This window comes from Mangifera indica, chromosome 5 (assembly GCF_011075055.1).
Source record: "Mangifera indica cultivar Alphonso chromosome 5, CATAS_Mindica_2.1, whole genome shotgun sequence".
NCBI lineage: Eukaryota > Viridiplantae > Streptophyta > Magnoliopsida > Sapindales > Anacardiaceae > Mangifera > Mangifera indica.
The window spans coordinates 17,468,195-17,481,619 of record NC_058141.1 but is presented as its reverse complement, the minus strand read 5'-3'; the positions used below and the strand labels follow the sequence as shown (position 1 = coordinate 17,481,619).

General features: G+C 32.7%; 1 protein-coding gene and 1 pseudogene across 1 annotated transcript; both read right to left on the bottom strand.

Annotated features, from left to right (window-relative positions):
- Nucleotides 1-1,616: 1,616 nt before the first annotated feature.
- Nucleotides 1,617-3,583, bottom strand: LOC123216417 (annotated as a pseudogene).
- A 1,957-nt stretch (nt 3,584-5,540) lies between these two features.
- Nucleotides 5,541-7,707, bottom strand: LOC123217451 (probable glycerol-3-phosphate acyltransferase 3). The gene is made up of 2 exons (XM_044638488.1): nt 6,981-7,707; nt 5,541-5,855 (listed from the first exon to the last, which is right to left on the bottom strand). The coding sequence occupies exons 1-2, from the start codon at nt 7,680-7,682 to the stop codon at nt 5,649-5,651; spliced, it is 909 nt and encodes a 302-aa protein (XP_044494423.1). The 5' UTR covers nt 7,683-7,707; the 3' UTR covers nt 5,541-5,648.
- Between the last annotated feature and the right edge of the window lie 5,718 nt (nt 7,708-13,425).

Sequence of the window (13,425 nt, the reverse complement as noted above, 5' to 3'; positions counted from 1 at the left end):
CTTTAGTAATTAATGAAGCACTGAAAGCGAGAAGTGGGCTGCAGAGTTGGCATGTCTGATCTTCAGCCACACTGGGACATACAATTATATTGTTAGGTAAGTGGCAATGAAAAGTTGCCATAAATCAGCTAGTCTCTTGATTGGAAGGACCCATAAACATGCAAATTTTGTTGTACATATGGGTGAGCTTGATTTGCATGGCATACCGAGCACCAACGCTTACATTCGAACAAAATCATCATCATAATTGAAAGTACATGCAAATTCCATGTCTAATAGCAGCAAGCGAGACAACCACATATATTATATTAGGTGCAAATAAAATTCCTTATGAGGATCATGCAAAATCATGAACCTGTGTATTATGTATTTAAGCCTAACATACATATGTCGTCTACAAATTAACTTACCATTTTCTGACTAGTTGGCACAAAGTTATGAAGTTTGTTCAAGGTCAAACTTCTGCCAAAAGGGTAGCTAATAAAAGTCGATATAGGGATTGTACCATCCTAGTTTCTGTTCCAACAGTATCTAATCCATACCCAGAAATATACCATGGAGCACGTTTAGCTAATTTTTGGAATATGGGAAAGGTGCCAGATTAAAATGTTTAAAGAATCATGAGCCTGCAAACTGCAAAGTCTGGTTATAAGTTTGCCTTTGGCGACATAATCAGAAACAATAACTATTATAGAACCGAAGAGATAAACATTTACTTAATCGGAACATGGTTAATTTGGCGACTTATCAAAATATATATTAAAGTCAATTAAGATGGCTGATAATTTGACTTTGTTAAATACCCAACGAACGACTGCATGCTATGAACTTGAAACGCTTTTAGTTTCTACGAAGTGGAGTTGCTTGCTCCTTAATTTCGGAGGAACCTCTATCATCTATCTAGCGAATTAAGTATGGCCTCATTTAATAAGTGGTTGTTGATTGTTGATTATTACTTAATTTATATGAAGAGAGACATTCTTAAATTATATATCAATCGATTTCTTAATCTGTGATTATGATAAACTGTTGATATAGAATATGACGAATTAAAACAAATTCAATCGAGAACAATAAATTTAGTATACATAATTCATACATGACTTATTAGAAATAGATAATAAGTAAATAAATAATGAGATTCAAAATATGTTACGGGGTGTTTGGTTCAAGTTATTGAAGATTACTTTGGTAATCTATTTTTTATTCCTTTGTTTGGTTTATCAGTAATAAAATATTACAGTAATTTTCTATTACTAATGCTGACGTGACAGGTAACATAAGTGATAATCTGATTATCACATTCACCTTAGGTATTTAAAGATTATCAAGACAATCTTGATTTTATTATAATTATATTATTATTTATTAATTTTTTGAAATAAAAATAAATTTATTTTTAATTAATATGATAAATAATATAAAAAATATTTAAAAATAATTATATTCAAGGACATTTAAGTAAAATAATTTACTAGTAATCTTTTATTACCTTTAACCAAAAACAATAATTATTTATACCTATCAAATTTTATCAAATATAGTAATCACTTATACCAAGTAATATTTTAAGTAATCTATCTTTAAGATAATCTTTTTATTTTGATAATAAAACATTACCCAAATCAAACGTCCCTATAAGTTTTCAACTGGGAATCACATATTACAGAAGAAAAATGTATCATGTTGTTTATGCCTAATTACCTAAAAGAAACAAAGGGGTAAAATGAAGACCATGTATACGATAGTTGAGATTTGATACAAGTCACATTACAACATGGCTGGGTGAGAAATTTAGCATGGCACGCTATGGACTTAGGGTTTTTTACTCGTGCAAGCTATCCCATCGTTGCCTGCCAAAATTTGGTACTTATCTCTCCTCGTAAGCTTGGTAGGTTCAAAGCCTAATGCATTGGCTAGCTCACTTTGTACATGGTTGGCCACATCGAATCTTGATTTTTCATCATTGACAGACTTGGAAATCCCGGATACACAATCAAGAAACCGGATGGTGTAACTTGGTGATGGGTTCAAGATAAAGAAAAGAGGATCAAGGCACTTAAGCCCACTTGCAGTTGTTCCATAAAACATTGTAACATGACTGTTACAAGCCACAGGAACTATGTTATCACTCATCTCTGCAAACAATGGACTAAATCTTAAGAGATATGGTTCTCTGCATGTGGTTCCTTCTGGGAAAACCACTAGGTCCCCTTGTTTTAATAGCCTTTCCATAATTTTTGCATCTTGATCCCGGTTTCTTGTTAGTCGGACAGTTTTGATCGGTGCTAAGATCTCTGACATTCTGCTCAGACTGTATGTGACTGCTGTAAAATTTTTCTTCAATGTAAAAGATAGATATAAAGGGTCTAGTAATGTTCTATGATTGCAAACATAAAGGAGATGCCTTGAGTTGGTGTTGGGCAATGAGTGGGAAGTATTCGGCTGGTATACGGAAAGGGACAACCCTGAAAAGCCTAATGTGGGGATGGAAATATTAAACGGAAGAGTTAAGGTAACAAGAGCCCTGAAGATAGCAAGAACAATACCAAATGGAACCCACATAAACATGGCGACCGTAGCCAAAGAGGTTGGTCTAAAAGCCAGTCTACCATCATGGAAAACAAGCGGTTTTGGTTATTTATCTCTTGGTAGCTGTTGCCAGCTACAAAAGCATCAGAAAGTAGATTCTTAAAAGTAGTTGGCACAAAAAACAATTCTTCGTTGTCGTTTTGTAAAAGTAAAGTTTTCAGTCTATATAAGATAAGGACCTTGTTGACTTGTTGACTTCATGTACGGAAACAAGTGGATAAATTTCCAAAAAGATAGATAAAAAGGTACTCACCTTACACTGAACGGACAACTTCTGTTCATCAAGGGATTTGTCGAAGCAAGTAATGCCGATAACATCACTGTTGTTCTCCTGCCCTAATATTTCCTTTAAAACAAGCTTGTCTTTCTTTCTTTCTTCCATAAGTCCAACAAAGTACCCACACAGGACCTTTAGCTCTCGTCCAACTACGACATCAATCTCCAAATAATCTCTCAAGAAACTGTCAATCATTACTGTAGGTATATTACTAAAGCCCACCTTTTTGCCTCCTCTTTTCACCACCTCAAAGATTTCCAACCCAACATTATCCAAGAAGAACTTTGGCAGAACGGCCTTTCCAACTCTGAAGCTGTCTTGTTTAATCCCAAAGAAACAGATCATCACCATTATCTTCAAGCCCATCTCTTCACCAACTAAACAAATAAATGGATATGAAGCGAGTAGAATAGAAGCCCGGAAAAGACCTCCAGCTTCACAGGCCACGAGCATAAAATAAGGGAACAATGAAGAGGATTTCAATAAAGCTCCTTCGACATTGAAGATCAAAGTTTGATTCGACAGGTCTGATCTGTGAGCAAGGGAATTGTACCTTCGAAATTTGCTGTAGTTATTGCTCACGGTTCTGTGGAGACCCTTTGAGTTCCTAAATTGTTTGAAGAGAATTCTATAGAAAAACAAGAAGAGGGTTTCGAAAAAAGAAAACTTAAAGGACATTTTAGCCTTGCAATTTCCAGTACGATTCCGGTAGAAAGAATGATACACGAACAATTAGAACCTTTGCCTTTTTTGTTCACTATTGATCCAAGAATGCCCTTATACTTCATTGTCATTACAGGCATGCCCGGTTTCTTAATCCCATATCCCTCGTTCTGTGGCAGCTTGATATGAACATCGTGCATATAATTTCTACACGTTTTCTAAATTTCAACTTTTTCATTGTGAAATGAGTGCTAAAGTTTGACTTTGCCAAATAACGTCAACTAGGAGATAGAAGTTGAAGCTTTACATGTGGTTTATCATTAGTGCCAATGAAAGAGCAACGCTCCTACAATTAATTGGATCAGTTGTCCATATCGGCAATATGGCTCAAGAACTTACCAAGACCAAAAAAAAAAAAAAAAAATTTGGCTCTAGAGGACATCGATTAGAGTTTTTTTATTTCATGTATAACTACAAGAAAGAGAAGATAATAAAAATTATTAATAAAAATAAATAATAGGCCAAAGGTTATTTTTCATCTAAGTTTTAGTCTAATATCAAAAATACACTTGTAAAAGTTTAAAAACTCAAGCATTTACTTATGAACTAATTTCTGTTAAAATTTTCAGTTAAAGACAAGAGTGAAATTATCATTTTATCATTAAACTTTAAAAATTTATATCATTTTGTCTTCTTAGTTTAGAAAACTAATAATTTTCCTTAAAATTAAGCTTCAAAAAATTTACTTTTTCTCCCATTTCTAGGTTTCATATCCGATGGCTTAGAAAATCTCATTATTAATCTTCTCTAACAAAGGACAACCCTTCGTCATCTGAATTTAAACAACGAAAAGTTATCTAAATCAGAAAAACGCAACAAAGAAAGATGTGAGAAGTGTCATCTAGATGACACAAGTTGTCCTTTGTCTTATCTTCTAGATCCGAATGATGAATATCGTCTATCGTAGGGTGGGTGGCCATCCTTAGTGGTCGGATATAGATGGGTAAAATGTGTCAATCGTCGACCGAAATAGTGGTAGTCAAAGAAGGGAAACAAATTCTAGGAATAAAATGTTAATTTTTCAAACTTTGAAAATGAAATAAAGTGTTAGTTTTTAAAACTTAAGAAAAAATGACACTAATTTTTAAGGTTTTAGTGTTTTGCAGTAAAATAACGATTTTATTTTTATCTATAAAAAGTTAGTCCATAGATAGATATTTAGGTTTTTAAACTGTTACAAATGTATTTTTAAAATTTAGCTAAAACTTAAGTGGAAAATAGTCCTTTGGCCTACAAAATAAGCAAGTTAAGGAGATAAATTATTTAATTAATTGTATTTATGAGATTTAAATGAGAAAAAATTTATATTTCTAAAAGCATCCATGTTCTGTTGCCATTATGGCTGAAACCTAATCTTGCGCAACGGCTGGCATAGTCCGGCGCTGGCCACTACTGTGCACTGCCACCTTAGCTCAAATTACAAATGGGGTAAATACAAAATACACGTGAAATGAAACTTTTGATGTGAAATTGATAATCATAATGTCCACTTGAATATAATTTACGATGTCAACTTGCTCGTTAATTAGAAGAGACTGATAGCGGGAACCAGGGGGTGGTGGGCTCGGCATGCTTTCTAATAAATTAATGGCCAATTTGTCAAGATATTCGTCTCTGTAACTAGCAGAATATTCCCGGTCATCAGTTTTTCAGATTTCTGAAAAATTGCCCGAATCACAAGTAATTTGAGTGAATGATGGAGATTTGGAATTGAATTTCCAACGTAGCCATCGTAGTCCCACTAAAATTATTAATGCTTGATGGGAATGGAATTAATACATGAAGCAGCCCCTCAAAGAAAATTATATGTATCTGTATTGATAGATTAAAAACATGTGCATTAGCCGTTAGATGAAAGATCTAAGGGTTGACACTGAAGACGAGCTTCCTAAGGAATTCCCATTCAACGTATCGTGTTAAATAAAGTTGTTGCACAACAGTTTAGAGAGACTAAAACCGCCAATGAACAAGCATTCATATTATACCTTGGTTGATTCCTAATGGAGTTGTAATTTGATTAATCAACGGAACAAAAAGACTGCTAGTGTCGGTTGAGCTAACAAGGGAGGTCCATAAATGATGAAAGCTGCACCGAGAGGAGGAAGGATGCTTCTGGGTTCAAGAGAAAGGAGACGATAACTCTTGACTTGGACTCCAGTATTAATGTTTTGACGCTTTCGTTAAGAAAGAGTCCTAGGAATGGTATTTGACCATTTCCTTGCAAAAATAAAGCTCCTGTACTCTTGCACGGTTGCGAGAGTTCCTATTATGCAAAACAACGATTCAAGTCGGACAAGGAGAATGATTAGTGTTATAGGTATAAATTTATATACAATTAAATAATTAAAAATTAAAAATTAAAAATAAAATTAAATATAATTATTTAGTGGTAAATTGTTATTTATACATAAAATTATGTAAATAATATTATTGCATGAAAAATATATAATAATTTCTTTATTTTTCTTCTGCTCCCTTAATTACATATTTTTATTTGAAGCAAAGATTAAAAAATCAAACTAGACCAGTCGGTCAAACCAATCAAACCGTGAACCCGCATTATAGACGATTATTGTAGAAGGCAGAATCGTTTTAAGTTTGAAATCGGTTTGGTCCCCCTTTTGGCTTCTTAAAGCTCATGTATAAAAATGACTGTTGCAAGCCACAGGAACTATGTTATCACTCATCTCTGCAAACAATTGGCTAAATCTTAAGAGATATGGTTCTCTGCATGTGGTTCCTTCTGGGCAAACCACTAGGTCCCCTTGTGTTAATAGCCTGTCCATAATTTTTGCATCTTGATCCCGGTTTCTTGTTAGTCGGACAGTTTTGATCGGTGCTAAGATCTCTGACATTCTGCTCAGACTGTATGTGACTGCTGTAAAATTTTTCTTCAATGTAAAAGATAGAAATAAAGGGTCTAGTAATGTTCTATGATTGCAAACATAAAGGAGATGCCTTGAGTTGGTGTTGGGCAATGAGTGGGAAGTATTCGGCTGGTATACAGAAAGGGACAACCCTGAAAAGCCTAATGTGGGGATGGAAATATTAAACGGACGAGTTAAGGTAACAAGAGCCCTGAAGATAGCAAGAACAATACCAAATGGAACCCACATAAACATGGCGACCGTAGCCAAAGAGGTTGGTCTAAAAGCCAGTCTACCATCATGGAAAACAAGCGGTTTTGGTTATTTATCTCTTGGTAGCTGTTGCCAGCTACAAAAGCATCAGAAAGTAGATTCTTAAAAGTAGTTGGCACAAAAAACAATTCTTCGTTGTCGTTTTGTAAAAGTAAAGTTTTCAATCTATATAAGATAAGGACCTTGTTGACTTCATGTACGGAAACAAGTGGATAAATTTCCGAAAAGATAGATAAAAAGGTACTCACCTTACACTGAACGAACAACTTCTGTTCATCAAGGGATTTGTTGAAGCAAGTAACGCCGATAACATCACTGTTGTTCTCCTGCCCTAATATTTCCTTTAAAACAAGCTTGTCTTTCTTTCTTTCTTCCATAAGTCCAACAAAGTACCCACACAGGACCTTTAGCTCTCGTCCAACTACGACATCAATCTCCAAATAATCTCTCAAGAAACTGTCAATCATTACTGTAGGTATATTACTAAAGCCCACCTTTTTGCCTCCTCTTTTCACCACCTCAAAGATTTCCAACCCAACATTTTCCAAGAAGAACTTTGGCAGAACGGCCTTTCCAACTCTGAAGCTGTCTTGTTTAATCCCAAAGAAACAGATCATCACCATTATCTTCAAGCCCATCTCTTCACCAACTAAACAAATAAATGGATATGAAGCGAGTAGAAAAGAAACCCGGAAAAGACCTCCAGCTTCACAGGCCACGAGCATAAAATAAGGGAACAATGAAGAGGATTTCAATAAAGCTCCTTCGACATTGAAGATCAAAGTTTGATTCGACAGGTCTGATCTGTGAGCAAGGGAATTGTACCTTCGAAATTTGCTGTAGTTATTGCTCACAGTTCTGTGGAGACCCTTTGAGTTCCTAAATTGTTTGAAGAGAATTCTATAGAAAAACAAGAAGAGGGTTTCGAAAAAAGAAAACTTAAAGGACATTTTAGCCTTGCAATTTCCAGTACGACTTCCGGTAGAAAGAATGATACACGAACAATTAGAACCTTTGACTTTTTTATACACAATTGATCCAAGAATGCCCTTATATTTCATTGTAATTACAGGCATGCCCGGTTTCTTAATCCCATATCCCTCGTTCGGTGGCAGCTTGATATGAACACCGTGCATGTAATTTCAACACGTTTTCTAAATTTCAACTTTTCCATTGTGAAATGAGTGCTAAAGTTTGACTTTGTCAAATAACGTCAACTAGGAGATAGAAGTTGAAGCTTTACATGTGGTTTATCATTAGTGCCAATGAAAGAGCAACGCTCCTACAATTAATTGGATCAGTTGTCCATATCGGCAATTTGGCTCAAGAACTTACCAAAACCCAAAAAAAAAAAAAAAAAAAATTGGCTCTGGAGCACATGGATTAGGGTTTTTTTATTTCAGGTATAACTACAAGAAAGAGAAGATAATAAAAATTATTAATAAAAATAAATAATAGGCCAAGTACTATTTTTCACCTAAATTTTAGTCTAATTTCAAAAATATACTTGCAAAAGTTTAATAACTCAAACATTCACTTATGAATTAATTTTTATTAGAATTTTCAGTTAAAGAGAAGAGTAAAATTATCATTTTATCACTAAATTTTAAAAATTTATATCATTTTCTCCCCTTAGTTTAGAAAACTAATAATTTTCCTTAAAATTAAGTTTCAAAAAATTTACTTTTTCCCCCATTTATAGGTTTCATATCCGGTGGCTTAGAAAATCTCATTATTAATCTTCTTTAGCAAAGGACAACCCTTCGTCATCTAAATTTAAACAACGAAAAGTTATCTAAATCAGAAAGACGCAACAAAGAAAGATGTGAGAAGTGTCATCTAGATGATACAAGTTGTCCTTTGTTTTGTCTTCCAGATCTGAATGATGAATATCGTCTATCGTAGGGTGGGTGGCCGTCCTTAGTGGTCGGATATAAAAGATGGGTAAAAAGTGTCAATCATCGACCGAAATAGTGGTAGTGAAAGAAGGGAAACAAACTCTAAGAATAAAATGTTAATTTTTCAAACTTTAAAAATGAAATGAAGTGTTAGTTTTTAAAACTTAAGGAAAAATGACACTAATTTTTAAGGTTTTAGTGTTCTGTAGTAAAATAATGATTTTACTTTTATCTATAAAAAGTTAGTCTATAGATAGGTATTTAGATTTTTGAACAGTTACGAATGCATTTTTAAAATTTAGCTAAAACTTGAGTGGAAAATAGTCCTTTGGCCTACATAATAAGCAAGTTAAGAAGATAAATTATTTAATTAATTGTATTTATGAGATTTAAATGAGAAAAAATTTATATTTCTAAAAGCATCCATGTTCTGTTGCCATTATGGCTGAAACCTAATCTTGCGCAACGGCTGGCATAGTCCGGCGCTGGCCACTACTGTGCACTGCCACCTTAGCTCAAATTACAAATGGGGTAAATAGAAAATACACGTGAAATGAAACTTTTGACGTGAAATTGATAATCATAATGTCCACTTGAATATAATTTACGATGTCAACTTGCTCGTTAATTAGAAGAGACTGATAGCGGGAACCAGGGGGTGGTGGGCTCGGCATGCTTTCTAATAAATTAATGGCCAATTTGTCAAGATATTCGTCTCTGTAACTAGCAGAATATGCCCGGTCAACAGTTTTCAGATTTCTGAAAAAGTGCCCGAATCACAAGTAATTTAAGTGAACGATGGAGATTTGGAATTGAATTTCCAACCTAGCCATCGTAGTCCTACTAAAATTATTAATGCTTGATGGGAATGGAATTAACACATGAAGCAGCCCCTCAAAGAAGATTATATGTATCTGTATTGATAGATTAAAAACATGTGCATTAGCCGTTAGATGAAAGATCTAAGGGTTGACACTGAAGACGAGCTTCCTAAGGAATTCCCATTCAACGTTATCATGTTAAATGAAGTTGTTGCACAACAGTTTAGAGAGACTAAAACCGCCAATGAACAAGCATTCATATTATACCTAGGTTGATTCCTAATGGAGTTGTAATTTGATTAATCAACGGAACAAAAAGACTGCTTGTGTCGGTTGAGCTAACAAGGGAGGTCCATAAATGATGAAAGCTGCACCGAGAGGAGAAAGGATGCTTATGGGTTCAAGAGAAAGGAGACGATAACTCTTGACTTGGACTCCAGTATTAATGTTTAGGACGCTTTCGTTAAGAAAGAGTCCTAGGAATGGTATTTGACCATTTCCTTGCAAAAATAAAGCTCCTGTACTCTTGCACGGTTGCAAGAGTTCCCATTGTGCAAAACAACGATTAAAGTCGGACAAGGAGAATGATTAGTGTTACATGTATAAATTTATATACAATTAAATAACTAAAAATTAAAAATAAAATAAAATTTAATTATTTAATAGTAAATTATTAATTATACATCAAAATTATATATATAATGTTATTGCATGAAAAATATATAATAATTCCTTTATTCTTCTTATGCTCCCTTAAATACATATTTTTATTTGAAGCAAAGATTAGAAAATCAGACTAGACCGGTCAAATCGTGAACCCACACTATAGATGATTACTGTAGAAGGCAGAATCGTTTTAAGTTTGAAATCGGTTTGCACCACGGTTAAACCGTCGGTTTGCATCTGAACCGCAGTTCAATCCGGTTTAGGCGATTCTCGGTTCAAGGTTTTATATAAAATAAAAGTTTTATTTTTCTTCTTCTTCCTTTTCGTGCATGTAGGACTTCAGTTGTTGCAGGAGACTGCTTTCTCCAATTTCACAAGTTTAAATCGCCATTGATTCATGTTGTAACCTTTCACGCTGTTGATTCAAGTTTAAATCTTGCATAGAGGACTTTAGTTGTTGTAGGCTCCCAAGATAGTAGCATCCACGACTATATTTGCAACCTTTTACGACAACTTCAATTGCTGCAATTATTCAATAATTCATATATTTTGTTAATTGTAAAAAGTATGTATAACATAAAATTTAGTATGTAAAACATATGTAATTAGACATAATTTTTTTAAGTTATTACATAAAATTAGAATTTCAGTCGAATCAGTTGGTCTAACTGGTTCAACTGAAACCAATACTTAAAAAGGTTTTTACTCCGATCTGGATCTAAAAACCTTGATTTGAAGTATATATACACGAAAACACACTCAGAAAACTCTAAAAAAGGAGAAACTCAAATTAGAGATTTACATAATTCGGTTTAAATCATAAAATAAGATTGAATTATTTAAAAATTATGATTTTGTTTGATTTGATTTATAAAATGATATGATTTGTGTTGATAAATTTTTGAAAAACAGTTTTCAGTTTGGATTGCAATTTAAGTGATTTTCAAACTGAATTAAAATCATAAACTGTATTTTTTAAAATATATATATATAACTATATTTAATAAAAATTTTGAACAAGCAATTAACTGTATAACTTGTTTGCTTTATATTTATTTTGTCATTTTTTTAACATGTATATTGTATATATATTTCATATTTATTTTACATGTTATATTATGTTCTTGAAAATTATAATTCAATTAATTTTGTCAATTAATATATATTTAAAAATGAATTATTTTAATATGTTCAAACAATGCTCTAAACATAACTAAATCGTATATTTTCAGTATAGTTTAGTTTGGTTTGGTTTAGAGATTTTCAAAACTGTTTTTATTAGTTTGGTTTGAAAAAACTTTCAAATTGTACCAAATTGAACCATATATATCCTTAACTCAAATAATTAATTTAGCTGATCGTACTTTTAAATACAATAAAACTATGCGTATTTATGTTAAATACATAAATAGATACATATTTGATATATATCATTATATGATTAAATAATTTTATATTAAAGATAAAATAATATTTAATTATATAATAATACATATAAATATATATCTATTTATGTATTTAAAATATATATATATATATATATATATAGTATTATAATCTCCTAACCGAGGTGCGGCCATGTGTTTGTGTTGTGTATGGTGCAACAGAAATAGCAACAAGAATTGAGCAAGGAGATAAGGTATTATGGTGATTGGGCCCCAAATGCTCGCTGCCTTTATTTATTATAAAGAAAATTGCTTCCAAGAAGGGTAGAGATCAGCTGCTCTGTTGCAAAAAGATGGGCATACTGTCCATTCATAATCTTGGAGATGGGCTGTTGGGGATGTTACTAAAATGGAATGATGATTATTATGGACCTTTCAAAAGGAGACTACGAGTTCAACTACATATATTATTGTTGTTGATATGAAGCAAAATTAATGCTCAATGTTCCAAAAGGTCATGCATGCCTGAACGATAATTAACATCAAATCAAATGCGTGAACAGGAGAGTTTGTGATGGGAATCTCATTTTATATTCCCTTAAATGATGTTCACTAACAGGGAGTTTAATCTGATCCCGTTGACAATAAATGCACCAACAGGAGATGCAGTCTGTATTGCTGGATGGGATTCTGGATCTGACCATTTCAAGCATTAATTCAGGTGACTGAAAAGACTCTGATAGACTGAGTGCTGCTCGTAGTGCTGTTTGTAAAGAAAGCGTTGGCAGTGATAAAGCAAGTGATCTATGAGAAATCATATGATTGATTGTACATTTACCTTATCTATCACCGAAACAAATGTACAAAATTGTAATACTACATAAATAGGAACATGAAAATGTATTTTTCAAAAAAAATATAAAAAATAAAATCGTGAAAAAATTTATAAATATAAAAAAGTATAAGAGTTCTTTTTATAAATATCAATCTTTTATAACAAAAATATATAAATTTATATGAGATAAAAATAAATAATAAAAAAAGAATAAAGAGAAAAAATACTATAAAAATGAAATCATAAAACCTATTATAAATTGTTCTTGCATAAACACTTATAAATATTTAAGAAAAAAACAATAATATATATCAATTTATATAATATGTCGGAAAGAAGATAAGTAATATATTTGAGAATGGAGAAGAGATGAATTTAGTATGAGATTTACAGATACTTCAAGTTTAAAAATATAAAATATATGTATTTAATCAATTTTATGATTTTTTTTTTAAAATAAACACTTTTTTGAAAAGCCTCCAAAACATTTCATACAAATTTTGGAAAGTTTCGAAAATAGAAACGTATCCAAAACATGGAAATGCATCTGATTGTAAGTTTTCATGCTTCCTAGCATTTGCCTGACGCCATGATGCCCAGAATTCTAGTCTATGAACCTGCAAACCAGGAATACTGTCAACATAATTTGTAAGCAAATAGTCTGTTCATTAACATTTGCTATTTATTTTTCTTTGTCGAAAAAGGAGCCGTCCGTTTACCTCGTGAAAGTCCGCAGTGGATCCCAGGAATCAAAACATTTGCTAAGCTCCAGGAAGGAAGTTCTTAAACAATTTAGATTTTATAATTTTTGAGTTGAATCCTAAATCATTGTTGTCATGTAGCTTTGAACTTTTGCCGCATGCTGACCGCCTGGACTACTTTCCAATATCAAATTGTGCTAACAGGTCCATGGACCATGGCCTAAAACCCGATTCTACCTTCGTGATTTTGTTTTGGACGACTTTATTGGTTTGATTAAGCTATAACCAGAACCCCAGACAGACTTCCATTAACTTCTGAAATGTTTAGCTCTGTATCATGCCCTCACGATAGCGTAGTGAGGAAATTTACTTCATTAAAGATACTAA